Source organism: Prenolepis imparis, unplaced genomic scaffold (genome assembly GCF_030444845.1).
Source record: "Prenolepis imparis isolate NDT839.2.m4 unplaced genomic scaffold, iyPreImpa1.0 SCAF_5, whole genome shotgun sequence".
Classification (NCBI taxonomy): Eukaryota; Metazoa; Arthropoda; class Insecta; order Hymenoptera; family Formicidae; genus Prenolepis; species Prenolepis imparis.
Genome location: NW_028141163.1, coordinates 18915986 through 18931990, shown reverse-complemented (window position 1 = coordinate 18931990; position 16005 = coordinate 18915986). Strand labels below are relative to the sequence as shown.

General features: G+C 41.8%; 1 protein-coding gene and 2 long non-coding RNA genes across 3 annotated transcripts; 1 reads left to right on the top strand and 2 right to left on the bottom strand.

The window, feature by feature from the left end:
• Positions 1-307: 307 nt before the first annotated feature.
• LOC145936383 (uncharacterized) lies at positions 308-950 on the bottom strand. Its single transcript, XR_014425381.1, has 3 exons — positions 852-950; positions 596-813; positions 308-463 (listed from the first exon to the last, which is right to left on the bottom strand). It is a non-coding gene; the product is annotated as an uncharacterized LOC145936383 (long non-coding RNA).
• Positions 951-2106: 1156 nt separating this feature from the next.
• Positions 2107-3088, bottom strand: LOC145936415 (uncharacterized). Its single transcript, XR_014425389.1, has 3 exons — positions 3064-3088; positions 2572-2989; positions 2107-2395 (listed from the first exon to the last, which is right to left on the bottom strand). It is a non-coding gene; the product is annotated as an uncharacterized LOC145936415 (long non-coding RNA).
• Positions 3089-4848: 1760 nt separating this feature from the next.
• LOC145936115 (uncharacterized) lies at positions 4849-6838 on the top strand. The gene is made up of 6 exons (XM_083038010.1): positions 4849-5208; positions 5393-5681; positions 5812-6030; positions 6200-6253; positions 6472-6590; positions 6815-6838. Exons 1-6 carry the CDS (start codon positions 4849-4851, stop codon positions 6836-6838), a joined length of 1065 nt encoding a protein of 354 aa, XP_082894136.1.
• The last annotated feature ends 9167 nt before the right edge of the window (positions 6839-16005 follow it).

Genomic DNA, 16005 nt, shown 5'->3' with positions numbered 1-16005 from the left:
GATCGATGACCAGCACGAGATCTACGGTCGTATCTCCCGTTCTCTCGACAACCTGAAGAAGATCGGAGCAATCAAGCTCTCATTGGACAGCGTGCACGCAGCTATACGCCTCCTGGACGAGAAGTGGTCCGCTTTTTCAGAACAGCACAAACAGCTTCGTGCGGAGTTCTGGAAGGAGCTGAAAAACCACTCATATCAAACAGAGGACTTTTTCAGCGTAGTGGAGGTCGCATACCTCCAACAGCGTACAGAGCTGGGTGAAGTAGAGCGGAGACTCACCGTGCCGTCGGAGACAGTACCTGCCGAGCGGGCGCGAGACCCCGCTACGTCGCGCAAATCTCTGCCTCGGATGCAGCTGCCGCAGTTCTCTGGCAAGTTCGAGGATTGGCCGTCGTTCCGAGATCTGTTCCGTTCGATGGTGATTGAGGAGCCATCCTTGTCCAAGGTCGACCAGCTTCAGTACCTGAAGACAAGCGTGAAGGGTGATGCAGAACACCTGATCAAAAACTTACCCACCACGGGGGACAACTTCGAGCGTGCTTGGGACATGCTGATCTCTCATTTCGAGAACAAGCGACTCTTGGTGAGGGCTTACCTGAACGCATTCACCTCGCTGCAGCGGATGAAGACCCCCTCAGCCGCCGGACTCCGCCGTATTTTTCATTGCGTCCTCACGACCGTTGGCGCTCTGGAGGGTATTGACAGACCAATTAACGACTGCACCGACCTCTTCGTACACCTTGTAGTCGAGCTTCTGGACAGCGAGACCAGACGTGAATGGGAAAGCTCACTCGGCAGATCATCCGATCCTCCCTCGTACGAGACGCTTCGTGAGTTCCTCCAGGAGCAACTAATGACACAGGATGTACTTCTGTCCGTCGATGCAGAGTCTCGCAGCAAGACGTCCAAGCCGTCGGAGAAGACCAGCCGCTCTGTCCGTGCCAACCACGTGGGAGGAAAAGAGGTCGATCCTAATCGCAGTTGCCCTCTGTGCAAAAAGGATCACTTTATCGCCTACTGCGACCTTTACAAAAGGAAGACGACTCAGGAAAAACGAGAGGTAGTCGGTACTCACCAGCGTTGTTGGAACTGCCTCGGACGACACCTTCTGGGAGCCTGCTCTTCCACAAAGGTATGCGGCAAGTGTTCGGGCCGCCACCACACGACCTTGCACGAGGCATTCGCCGTCGCCGCGTTAGCCGCCAGTGCACCCAGTGCATCCGCGACAGTGCTCGTTGCCGAACACCCACCCGCGGAATGCGGGCCCGTGTTACTCGCGACCGCTCGTGTGCTGGTGACTGATCGTGTCGGAGCCCGCCACGTCGTGCGGGCGCTCGTGGATACGGGAGCCGAGACGTCGCTGATCGCGGAGTCGCTGGCGCAGCGGCTTCGCCTGCCGCGAACTCCATCTGCTGTGGCCATCTACGGGGTAGGTGGCATCCAGTCGGGCGTCTCACGCGGTCGGGTCACGCTCGCCGTCACCTCTCGCGACGGGCACTTCACGCTCGCCGTCTCGCCGCTTGTGTTACCGCGGCTGTCCGTCTACAGCGGTCCGTCGAGGAGTGAGATTCGTGCGTGGCCTCACCTCGAACTCACGGATCCTGACTACCGTCGTCAGGACCCCGTGGAACTCCTACTCGGTGCAGACGTGTATCTGGACCTCGCCTTGCCAGAACTCTTACGCGGAGCGCCTTGCGAACCCGGTGCCCAGCGAACTCGCTTCGGCTGGGTGCTGATGGGTACTACCGGAGCCGGTCACGTCGCGACCCCGGTTTCGGCGCTGCAGTGCTCCACTGACGCCGACCTCAGTGAGTTAGTGCGCCGTTTCTGGGAGGCGGAGGAGCCTCCACGCGCACCAATGCCGCTGACCTCCGATGAAGCGGCGTGCGAAGAGCATTTCTCGCGTACGTGCGAGAGACTGGCCGACGGGCGCTATCAAGTGCGCCTGCCCGTTCGTCGCGAGCTGCCCGACTTGACCCACACTCGCCGAGCCGCGCATCGTCTCTTGGAGGTCATGGCGCGTCGGTTCACGCGCGACAACGACTTCGGGAATCGGTACCGCGCCTTCATGGACGACTACGCCGCGCTCGGACACATGGCGCCGGTCACCTCCTCACCGTCGACTCCAGGAGCACCGACGTGCTATCTTCCACACCACGGCGTCCTGCGAGGCTCCGGACCCGACGCCAAGATCCGAGTGGTGTTTAACGGCTCGTCACGCACCATGGAAGGTGCGTCTCTCAACGCCTCTCTGCACGTCGGGCCTAACCTACTGCCGGCGCTGGCGGACATCCTCACTCGTTGGCGCCGCTATCGCTTCGTCTTCGTTGCCGATGTGGAGAAAATGTACCGCCAAATCTTGGTACATCCTGCGGACCGGGACCTCCAGCGCATCCTGTGGGGAGAGAAACCGACTGTAGACTATCATCTTAACACAGTCATATACGGGTTGGCGAGCGCACCGTATCTCGCAATACGCGTACTCCGTCAGCTCGCCGACGACGAGGAATCGAGATTCCCACTCGCAGCCAACACGCTAAGACGAAACGTCTATATGGACGACATACTCACCGGGGCGGACGACTTGGTGACCGGCCGGCAGCTAGCAGATCAGGTGTCGGCGCTCTGCATGGCGGGCGGCTTTCCTCTGCGCAAATGGGCCGCCAATCACGACGCACTCCTGGAAGACGTCCCAATCGAACATCGGTTGCAGCAAATCGGCAATGCGCAGCTCCCGTCGGCAGAGCACTCCGTCCTGGGCCTGCGGTGGAACCCTGTAAGCGACGACTTCGCGCTAGTCATACAGCGGGTCCCGCATACTATCCCGACGAAGAGGTCTGTCTTGTCGCAAACGGCACGACTCTTCGACCCGTTGGGTTGGCTGGCGCCGATCATCGTCCGAGCCAAGCTCCTGGTGCAAGCAGCGTGGCTCCAGCATCTAGATTGGGACGCCCCGCTGGCCGACAAAGAAGCCGCCGCCTGGATCAAGCTGGAAGAAGAGTTGCCGATGTTAGAGGAGGTCCGATTGCCGCGCTGGTTCGGCTGCGGCATCCCCGCGGATACCTTGGAGCTCCATGGATTCTCGGACGTCTCGGAGCTAGCCTATGCCGCCGTCGTCTACCTGCGGACCAGCGGTGCCGCTTCCACCATCAACCTGGTCCCCGCTCGGACAAAGGTCGCGCCGCTGAAACGCGTCTCGCTTCCTCGCCTGGAGCTCTGCGCCGCAGCCTTATTAGCCAATCTGGCCGAGCATGTCCGAGGCCTACTGGATCTGCCATCTTCAGCGGTGCATCTCTGGACTGACTCCACGGTCACTCTCGGCTGGGTGCGTGGGCATCCTGCAAAGTGGAGCACATACATAGCAAACCGAGTCAGCGAGATTCAGCGAGCAAATCCGGATGTAACCTGGCGCCACGTACCTGGCCGAGAAAATCCTGCTGACTGCGCTTCCCGAGGGATCTCACCGAGCGAACTGGTAGGACATCCGCTGTGGTGGCGAGGTCCGTGCTACCTCCGGGAAACCCGAGATGCCTGGCCAGCGGACCCTGGATCCATCAACGACGAGGACCTGCCAGAGCGACGACCACCTCGATGCTTCGCGGCCACCCAAGAGCGAGAGCCGGACGAGCTCTTACGCTTCTCCAGCCTCCGCCGCCTGCTTCGTGTCTCGGCCTGGCTTTGGCGCTGGCGAGGTCAACACCTTCGAGCAGCTAGCGGACAGGCCGCGCCCACGTTCCTGAGTCCAGGGGAATTGGAGGCGGCGTTGGCACGCTGGATCCGAGTGGCACAGCGGCTGAGCTTCCACTCGGAGCTGAAGGTCATCCGCGCCAGGGAGTCCTTGCCGGGTCGCAGTCCGCTCCGCAAGCTAACTCCGACGATCGACGCTGAGGGCATCCTGCGAGTGGGGGGCCGCCTAAAACATTCGCTTCTCGACGCGGATCAGCGTCATCCCATTATATTGCCAGCTGAGTCTCACCTGACCTGCCTGGTGATCGACGCTTGTCACCGACGCACGTTGCACGGAGGGGTCCAGTCCACGTTGGCTAACATCCGGCAGCGCTTCTGGATCCCGAGGGCCCGCCAGCTGGTGCGCCGTCACATACACCGATGTCCTCCATGCGTCCGATGGCGGGCGGCCACTCCGCAGCCGATGATGGGGAGTCTGCCGAAGGAGCGAGTTACACCAAGCCGACCATTTCAGCACACCGGCGTTGACCTTGCGGGTCCCATCTGGCTCCGAGCTTCAAGAGGCCGAGGTCACAAGGCTTTTAAGGGGTTTTTGGTGATCTTCGTGTGTTTCAGCTCTCGCGCCGTGCACTTGGAGGCCGCCAGCGACTACTCCGCCGAAGCCTTTCTCGCAGCATTCCGCCGGTTCGTGTCGCGCCGTGGACTGTGCACCGCGGTGTACAGTGACTGCGGCACGAACTTCGTGGGCGCGGACCGACAGCTCCGGGAGTTGTTCAGAGCAGCCAGCCGCGAGGCCAGCACCATCATCGGGCGCCTCGCCGACGAGGGGATAAGGTGGGCCTTCAACCCACCCTCAGCGCCCCACTTCGGTGGTCTCTGGGAGGCGGCCGTGAAGGCCACCAAGCACCACCTGCGCCGGACGATCGGGGAGTCGAAGCTGACCTTCGAGGAGCTCTCAACGCTCCTTGCCGAGGTCGAGGCCTGCCTAAACTCGAGGCCGCTCCAGGCCTTGACGGACGATCCAGAGGACCTCAATGCGCTGACGCCGGGGCACTTCCTGGTGGGAGGCCCTCTCCTGGCCATCCCGGAGCCGTCGCTGTCGGGCGTGAATTCCAATCGGCTGACCCGGTGGCGCCTGCTCCAGCAGATGCGCGACCACCTATGGCAACGTTGGACCAGGGAGTACTTGCAGGGACTGACCCCCCGGCCAAAGTGGTGGGCCACGCGCGGAGCCATCCAGGAGGGTCAGCTCTGCATCGTCAAGGGCGAGAGTACCCCACCGTGCCGCTCGCCCGGATCACGCGTCTGCATGCCGGCGACGACGGCCGCGTACGCGTTGTGGAGGTTCGGACCTCCGGCGGCAACCTGACTCGTCCGGTAGTAAAAATAGTACCGCTGCCGTCGACTCAATCGTGTCCGCGCAAAAACCGCTATCTACGCGCTTTAAGATTCCGCACATCAACAATAAATCAACGATTTCCAACAGCATCACTTCATGGATGTTGGTTTCATTATTCTCAAGTAAGAATAATTTATTTACGTTCCTTTACATTTCCTTACATTCCCTTTACTTATAGTGGCACATACAGTTACATTAAGACAACTTAAACAATAATATATCTATAAATAATACACTCAATAAATTCAATAAATAGAATTCAATAAACAGTGTCACTATACTATTAAAATATTATTACTGTTTTAGAGTCTTTATAGGAAATGGCGAAGATTACAACTGAATAGTGCACCTCGTGATGTATTGTTTATGGCTATATCAATGGCATTAGCACCAAGTAATTTATTCCACGAATCAGTGAACATTATGCAAACTATTGCTGATAATGTTTCTACAACTCATCCTGATATCTTACTCTTCATGGCTTACTTACGTACTACTTGGCTACCTATAGCATCTAAAGTGTCTGTTTTTAAATGTCCTCTCCGTACCAATAATTTAGTTGAAAGTTTCCACCATGTTGCGACTCAAAAAATTGGTACACATTATCCATCTTTGTGGATATTTTTAAGTAAATATTGTGCATAAGTCTCGAATAATCACATTTGAACACAAATCTGAATTTAATTTTCTTTTATTTATGGAAATTTCTAAATATGGTTTTACAGATTATTTAGAAGAACTTATATCAAATCAAGAACTTGATTATCATCGACTACAAAACAATGTGCGTCCAAGACGACCCTCTACGCGATTCAATAACCAAAGAAATGCACAAATTGTAGAAGGACAGAATTCTCTCATGAATGGAAGCATTTCCTTAAAACAATTTTTACATATGTTCTATCGTTCTGTTCAACAATATGAACAACCAAAAATGTTGGAAGGTATTAATTTTTTTAAAACTAGTTTTGAATATTTCATAATTTTTGAAAACATATTGCCTTATTCTATTTTGTATAATAAAACAATTGTATATATCAAATTATAATTTATTATATTTTAGTTGTATATACTCTCTCTTATTAATTTTTTATAATTCTTAATTCTTTGTAGACATTGATGATGATGCTGAAATAGATGGAAGTTTGCTCTCAGATGAAACTTTCAGTAAGTATAGATTATTATTTAGTATAGATTATTCAGTAAGTGCAGATTATAGATTATTATTTATTTATAACAAAGATTATATATATGTTATACATATCAGGTTAGCATAATCCTCTCTCTCTCTCTCTCTCTCTTTTTTTTACACACACACATACACACATATATATATATATATATGTATACACACACCATATATATGTATGTATGTGTATTTATAGATATGTCTTCACAAAATCAACAGTCTATTCAAAGAACTCCTAACCGAAGAAATCATAACCGATTACAAACTGTGACTGTCAGCCAAAGAGAAAATTATCAATTTATTGGTAATCTACAGGTAATATTGCAAAATAAACAATGAGACGTAATATATTTTATAATATTATTGTATATATGTATATACAGCGCAGGTAATACATAGTCGGTAGTATATTGTATTTGTTACCTAATTATTACTTGACACTTAAATATCTATTTTATATTATATCGAACAAAATAAAATGAAATACATTTAGCATACAATAGTTGAGGTACATATTCCAAATAACATTCTGATTTCAGTACAAGAAGAAAATGCTGAAATAGAAAATAATAATAATACTCGAAATTCAGAAATAGAAAGGGGTAATGGTACTAATAATCGAAATTCAGAAATAGAAGAAAATAATGATACTAATAATCGAAATTTAGAAATAGAAGAGAATAATGATACTAATCGAAATCCAGAAATAGAAGAGAGTAATGATATTAATCGAAATCCAGAAATAGAAGAGAGTAATGATACTAATCGAAATCCAGAAATAGAAGAGAGTAATGATACTAATCGAAATCCAGAAATAGAAGAGAGTAATGATACTAATAATCGAAATTCAGAAATAGAAGAGAATAATGCTGAAGATATAATTTATGGTAAGATTTTACAGCTGAGTTTACAATAAGAAACGATTTCTTCAAACTGTGTTATCTATTCTATATTCTACTTTTAATATAATTAATACTACGTTTTAAACAAAATGCTATTATTTTTCTCATTACAGACGATGACGAAATATATAGAATTCCAGAAGATGATTATGGATTTTTAGAAGAAAATGTTACATCATTCGAAAGAACATTTCACGAAATACATGACATACAAGAAATTGTTCAGGACAATAAGGAACCTTGACGAGAAGGTCATTGTATTATATGTATAAATGAAAAATCTTGTATTGTGTTTACACCATGTGGACATGTATGTGTATGTGCTACTTGTAATGATAATTTGGTTCACAAAAAATGCCCATTGTGTAACTTAACGTATGACAATTACATAAAAATGATTGTTTTGTGAATGAAAACAAAAGATGATTATAAAATACTTAATTGTAAGGGTTTCTAGACATAAAACGCGTGGCAAGAGACGACGTGATAGCTAATCAATCTTTCTTATAAAAATGTTTTCAGTTGATTGAGTATTGCGTCGCTTCTTGTCACGCGTCATCGCGTTACGCAACCTGTGTGCAGAAACACTAACAATAAAGTTACACAGATAAAAAAAAGTACAAATAAGATTCAGACAAATTAGAAAGATTTTTTCACTTATTAATATAATATATAATTGTGCAATGACCTTCTTTCTTTTAGTCGATTTTGAGTTAGTGATTAGCAGTATAAGCAAATTAATATTAGATAGATCCTATATGTTTGTTATTTATATTCTGCAGTTGATCGTCTGATCTTCATGTTGATGATTTTTTAATTGCAACATTTTCTTTGATGATTTTTTGTTACGTTTTCTCTGAAGATCAATGCTGTGAGGTGCATCACAGCATAAACAGTTTTATTATAATTATCCAGTTTTTCCATTTTATCTTATTTCAATTAAGAAATGTGTCTTACATTTTAATTAAACTAGTTAAAAATAATAACTTACAATTAGTTTTGTCACAAATTTTCTTGCAATATTTAACATTTTTCTTCTTATATGACAAAATATGCAAGTAATACTTGAAGCAAATATATTACAAAAGAATTATTATAATACAGAAGAAATGTACCAATAAACGTAACAAATATACATATACATATACACACACACACACACCACACACACACACACACACACACACACACACACACACACACACACACACACACACACACACACACACACACACACACACACACACACACACACGTATTTGTGTTGTTTATCAGTATACTTCTTCTGTGAATATTTGCATGTGTGTGTGTATGTGTGTGTATGTGTGTGTGTTGATGTGTGTGTGTGTATTTCTGTTACGTTCATCAATATTTTTCTTCTGTATTAATATCTGCTTCAAGTATTACTTGCATATTGTCATATAAAATGAAAAATGTAACAAAATCAAGTTATTATTTTTATCAAAGTTTGCAAAGTTTGAATGTGGATATATAGTTTTACATATATTAGGGCAGCACAATAAAAAAAATGCTTTAATAAAAGGCATATCTATATTAATTAATGAGAGAAGCAGATAAGAAATACGTTTAAAAACAACATGATTATATATAAAATTATAATAATATTGCAAAGTACAAATTCTCTCTCTAAATAAATAAAACTGTATTAATTATTATATAATTATATTTTTAAATCTTGAACATCATTAAAAAGTTTTATGAAAATGCTGTGTAATAATACAATGAATTGGGTAGCAAGATTTTCTGTTTACGCGCGCACATATACTTGGCGTCATTAATGCTTTTTTGCGTCTGAAGCCGTTTTCAAGTCCAATAATAGCTAGACACATCGCGTCTAATTATTTATTTATGCATTATAACGGTTAATTCAAGAAATATTTACATAATTAGTATGTATTAATATACATATATTCATGTGTGTGTGTGTGCGTAGTTTATATATATTTTTTCATATAATATATATATGTGTGTGTGTGTATATATAAATATACATAAAATACATAAATATGAATATTAATTATGTGAATATTTCTTGAACTATAATAGTCCTGATGCACAAATAACTAACCTGCGTTCGTTTATTCCCATTGAGAACTATTGAGAAAATACATATAACGTGTATTATAGATTTTATTTTCTCAATAGCTCCCAATGGGAATAAACGAATGTAGGCAGCTGTTATTGAACCCAGATGAGAAAGCATTAATGATGCCGAGAATACATACATGTCTACACACTCGCATTCACATATTGTCGTTCGCGCATGTAATAATTGTTTAGAGAAAAAGAGAGAGATCTTTAGTGAAATATAAAACAATATTATAATTATACTCAACAAATGGATACTTTTTTTACATGACTATTTTACATTAAAAAGTTTATTTTTTAAACAAAATTTAAATTAAAATTTTTAATTAAATTATTTTTAAAAAACTACTTTTATTTTTTATTTTAATACTTTAATCATTTGATTTTTTAAAGAAAATATTTTTTAATTTATAAATATTGAGGCTATATTATAGTTCTTAATATATTTCATAAACAGAATTTTTTAATTATATATATATATATATATATATATACATATATATTTATGTATATATTTATATAATTTAAATATATATATATATATATATAAATTATAAATACATACGTTTTCATTTTTGATACTTTCCTCTTTTTTCCGATAATATTGTCTATTCTTTGCAGGATAATTCTGGCTTTTTTTGTAATAAGAGTATCATTATTGATAGTAATTTTTCCTTCTTTTCCTGAAAGTTTTTGTAATAATTATTATTCCATACATATTAATTTAAAAAATTATGTACACACGTATAAAAATTATGTAAAATATACAAATAAAAAATAATTTATAAGTTCTCCTTATCTTTGTTTTTCACATTATGTATATATGTATATATATGAGTAATGTTTGATTTTTATACATATATGTCAGATATATCATATTGCTCATATATACATATATGATAATTTTGGTTCTTATGTGTGTACACGCATGCATATACGCAAGACACACATGTGTGTATGTGTGTTTTATATGTGTATGCATGTGTGTGAACACAAAAATTAAAATTTTTATACATACTTTTATATTGATCTTTGAGTCTTTTAGCTGTTAATCCATTATCATTACACTCTATATTTTGAACATTTTCTATTACTTCATTATCAGCATGATTGTTACTATTTATTTCAATATTTTCATACTTTTCAACGTTTGCTGTTGTTTTATCGTTATGAAAACTATTATTGATTTCGTTGTTATGTTCTAAATAAAGAAACAGGCTAATATATTAAAAAAAGAATATAAAAACTACTACTACATATAATATATGTTTATACTACTACATATACATATAATGCATATGTATACAAAATATTTCAAAATCACAAAAAAATACTTTAATGACAGATTCTTTAGAACATTCTAACAAACGAAAATTTTAATACTATATAATATGACAAATACATTAAAACAAAAGACTTAAGAACAAAATTGAAGAACAAAACTTATCAATATCAATTGCAACAGCTTTCATTGCAATTAGTGACAGTGAATAGCATACTTTAAGAAGTAATATCTAATTTAAATGCACACGTGTGTGCAATAAATAAATGCGTTCTATATACATAATTTATTCAAAGAAAAAAATATTGAGGTTTTATATTATTTTATATACATTGTTTTCAGTAGTGATATAATGAGAGTTCTAACTACGGGGCAATGGGGGGGGGGTGAGGGGCGAGGGGAACCCAGGGCGCGGGGGAATGACGTCACGCGGGGACGGGGAATGACGTCACGCGGGGAGGGGGAATGACGTCACGCGGGAGGCGTCCGCGATGTACCGCGAGGGATCCGCGGGGAGGGGGAAGCGTCCGCGATTTTGGTACCGGGTCCGCGAGGGGTCCGCGGGGAGGGGGAAGCGTCTGCGATTTTGGTACCGGGTCCGCGAGGGGTCCGCGGGGAGGGGGAGCGTCCGCGATTTTAGAGTCCGCGAGGGGTCCGCCGGGAGGGGGAGCGTCCGCGATTTTAGGGTCCGCGAGGGGTCCGCGGGGAGAGAGGAATCCGCGAAAGACCGCATGAAGCTTTTTGGGTAAGGGGTCCGCGCGGAGAGAGGAACGCGAAGGAGAGCGCGAGGCGCACGCGAGAGAGATGACGCAAGCGAGACGTATATGCAAGAGCGAGAGAGATAGTGCGAGATGGCTAGGTAGCGAGATGACGCGAAGAAGAGTGCGAGGCGCACGCGAGGCGCACGCGAGAGAGATGACGCAAGAGCGAGAGAGATAGCGCGAGATGATGAGAGGTAGCGAGATGACGCGAAGGAGAGCACGAGAGCTGATGCAGCGAAGGAGAACGCAAAGAGAGAGGCGTTCGTAAGAGAATTTTTTAAATATTTTTTTATAATATTTTTTTTTTAATTAATATTTTTAGGATGAGGAAGGGGAGAGGACCTATTCTAAAATAAACTATATATTTTTAATATTTAAAATAATTTTTATTATATAACTATGTGTGTGTGCAATCATACAATTTTGTGTGTAAATTAAAAAATTTAAAAAATTTAAAATATAAAATATATAAAATATAAAATATAATATAAAATAAGATATAAAATATAATATAAAATGTAAAAAAGTATATAAAATTTACTGCAGCGCGATGGTGGCTGCGAGGTGGCGGTGGCTATGAGGCGGCAGGGCGGAACTCCTACATAACAGAAATTTTTATTAAATATATTATTATTTATTTTATTAATCAATTTATTATTTTAATAATTTTTAAATGAAAAGAAATACTTACAACAATTATTCCTCCTCAGAGGATTCTCTATGCTCAGCATAGGAAAATCTTTTAACGTTCAACTCGAATAGGAAAGAGCGTTTTTTCGGATCATCCCAATGTTTCATATCCCATAGTTGATCTTTTAGAGCATCAGTATGAGGTTTTTTTAAACCGATTTCACGCCCATGTATCGCCTGCACAATTGAATTAACCGGAGTGTGTGTCGAAAGCGCAGGAACACTGGTATCTATGCTTAAGAAACGTTTGCGTAGCAATCTTCTTATTTCTTCAAGTCGCGCGATTCGAGTTGTCCGTGACTGCAAATTTCCAATTAATAATTTCTTGAGGTTGATTTGCATTCCGAAAATTCTCATTAGTTCTTGCGGGCATTGTCCTTCTAACAAGTCGATACAACCATCACAATCTGGCTCCCACATCCAGTAAATCGTTTTATCAATTTTATGTGGAGGCAGTCCGAAAAAATCCCATTCTTTCAGGTCAGCAGCATTGCACAACACAAGTTGTTCCAGTAATTCAATGTATTCCTCCAGAGTTATCATCTTTACAACACTTGCAGAATTATATATCTTACAGTTTCATGCAACCGCACAGCACGAGCATGCAAGTATAAGTCTGCTACTCTATGACACGACACATATATTATAATGTTGCTCCCCTCTTGATTTTAATTCTACATCTCTCTTCATCTCTCTGTTCTAACTGGAGTATCATCTAACTCATCATTTTTTGAAGAATTTTGCTGATAATGCATGTGCACATCATACTATTCATATACATACTATTCATATACATATAGAACAGGGGGGGGGGGAAAGAAATAATTAAACACACAGTTTAACAGTAAAATAATTTATTTGTTGCAAGCATTATAAATAATTTCATTTATAGCATAAGTTATCAATTCACAATCTATAAGTGATTCGCTATTAAACATATTACTATCACGTATCGCCTTTGCGGCAGTGTTCACATCGCGGATATTATCACATTGTAAAATATTTACAAATTGTTTAAATTTTTCATTATCACTATGAGTATTCTCACACAGCCAGGAATACATATGATCAATACATTTGTCGAAATCGAATAAATGTAGTAACGTTGATGGTTTCATGTACAAAGAATTATCAGATGAAGTAATTTTTATAATTTTTGAAGTATACATGTTAACCGCTTCGAGTGTCAGATCACTAATCCATAGCGGAGTTTCAGTTAGCTGCTCAACGTCTGCTCGTTTCCGCATTAGAGATTTCTATGTTTCAATGGGTAATATTATTTGATTGCCTCGATTATCACCGAGAGCCAATTCCACATAGGATATTATTCCGACGCTGATTCCTATTTCCAAATATTTGTATGATGTTGGGGTTAAGACGTATCTTCTTCCAAGTATACGAGCCGCACGATGAATGCTATAAAAATAATTAGAACAATATTTCAAAAATTATTTAACAACAAAAAAAAAAGTTGTTTATTGAAAAATTCATTTAACAGATAATATAGAAACTTACTTGTCACATTTCTTCTTGTACAAAACATTGCTCTCTTGTACTGGAACGTAATAATTCATGCTGGCGGAGTACATTTTAAAAGAACCTTTTCAATCGAGTGATCAATGTAATACTAAATTATTTTTAAATTTTATCCATAATATCCATTGTGATGGGGTGGGGATTATTGCTGATCCGATATTATTTTCAACCAATCAAAGCGCCGATGCGCGGCTGCTATGACATCATCCACAAATGAAATGTTAGAATTATTGTCAAGGTCAAAATGTGCAAAATGCAACATATTCAAAATTTTCAAGCGCCGATGCGCGGCTGCTATGACATCATCCTCAAGTGAAATGTTAGAATTATTGTCAAGGTCAAAATGTGCAAAATGCAACATATTCAAAATTTTAAGCACCAATGCACCGGCTGCTGTCATCCCCCAGGTGTTCAAAATGCAACATATTCAAAATTTTCAAGCGCCGATGCGCGGCTGCTATGACATCATCCACAAATGAAATGTTAGAATTATTGTCAAGGTCAAAATGTGCAAAATGCAACATATTCAAAATTTTCAAGCGTCGATGCGCGGCTGCTATGACATCATCCTCAAATGAAATGTTAGAATTATTGTCAAGGTCAAAATGTGCAAAATGCAACATATTCAAATTTTAAGCACCAATGCACCGGCTGCTGTTATCCCCCAGGTGTTCAAAATGTGCAAAATTGCAATTTTCAAGCGCCGATGCACGGCTGCTATGACATCATCCTTAATGAAATATTAGAATTATTGTCAAGGTTAAATGTGCAAAATGCAACATACTCGAGTTTTTCAAGTGTCAGTGATCAAATAAAAATGCTGGTAAGGAGGCATACTCTGTCAGTATCCTTGTCAGAGGTTCAGCAAGAGCATCTCAAATATGGCACAATTGGAAGCAAGTTTGATGGAGCAATCAGCAAGGGTGAATTCGGTGGAGGAATACATTGTGTGGGAGCAGCAATGTGACGAATACATCGAATCACTGGAAGAACAAAGTCGAATAAAACGACCACGATTACCGATCGGAGTTCGACAATCGCTTGTCTCCCAAATCGCGCGTCTCGAAGGGTTGAAGAATTCGGTACGCAGACGTTTTGTACATGCAGGTGCCGGAAGCAGTTCGCGAGACATCGGACTCAAATGGCGAGAGATTGATACGGCGTTCGAGAGCCGCATCTTGACTGGTGCGGTAATAAACTATAATCACATTGAACCTCGTCAATTTCTAGAGGAGGCCAAAGACATTGTGATCAGACACGTGCAAAAAGTGTTGCAAAAACACACTAGTGTGAAAGTGAACACTATATTTAATGGCGAGTTCGTGTCGGGTGATAAGCGTGCTAATAAAAGTATCAATACGAAAAACTTTGAAATCTTTAGCACCTCCGATTTACATGATTGGTACAAACGCCGCGTTATCGACCCCACACTAGCATCGCTAGAAGAGTTTCAAGAACGCGATAGTGGTTGGGCATTATCGCGAATAAACAATTTAACTGTAAATATAAACAAGTATAATCCAATGCGTGCGGGATGCCACATTAAATTACCGCGAGAAATAATGATGAAAAGAGCGGTGGTGAACGTGCAATCAAAAGACAATGCATGTTTCGCGTGGGCGGTGGTTGCTGCTCTGTACCCCGCCGATAGAAATGTGCAACTAGAATCTTCATATCCGCATTATACGACAGTGCTGAATCTCCAGGACATTGAGTTTCCAGTGACTGTGAATCAAATTAAAAAGTTTGAACTATCAAACAACATTTCGATAAATGTGTACAGCATCGAAGAAAAGAACATTGTCTCGATACGTCTCAGTGAGCAGAAGAAAGACAGACACGTCAACTTGCTGTACGTGGAAGACAGCAACAGCGTTGGACATTTCACATGGATCAAGAATCTCTTCCGGCTCGTGAGCTCGCAATTGAGCAAACATAATGGTCAAAAATATATCTGCGATCGGTACGTATATTTAATTAAAAACGCAATATATAAAATATATAAAAATGTAATATATATATAAATTATATATGTGGAAAAAAAACTAATTATTTGTTTTACAGATGCTTACACTACTTCCATTCGGAAGACAAGTTGCAGTCACATACAGTAGACTGCGGAAAGATGAATGACTGCGCTATCCGGTTACCGAGCGATAAGGACAAGTGGCTCGCGTTCAACAACTTTAATCGCAAAGAGCGACTTCCTTTTATCGTATACGCAGATCTCGAATGTGTGCTAGCAAAGACGGAAGAAGAAAAAAACTTTCAACATCACCAAGTATTTAGTATAGCATATTATGTACATTGCTCATATGACGATTCATTATCCGAGTATTATTTTCGTCGTAGTGTAGATTGCGTTTCGTGGTTTTCCGAACAACTACAAAATTTAGCGATACGCGTAAAGAATATTTTAGCAACTAACGTCCCCATGGTAAATTTAACAT

Coding starts and splice junctions, on each gene's coding strand:
- LOC145936115 (XM_083038010.1), top strand. CDS start 4,849: ATGGCAACGTTGGACCAGGGAGTACTTGCAGGGACTGACCCCCCGGCC. Junction 6,254..6,471: donor GCTCTCAGATGAAACTTTCA/GTAAGTATAGAT, acceptor GTGTATTTATAG/ATATGTCTTCACAAAATCAA. Junction 6,591..6,814: donor AATTTATTGGTAATCTACAG/GTAATATTGCAA, acceptor TTCTGATTTCAG/TACAAGAAGAAAATGCTGAA.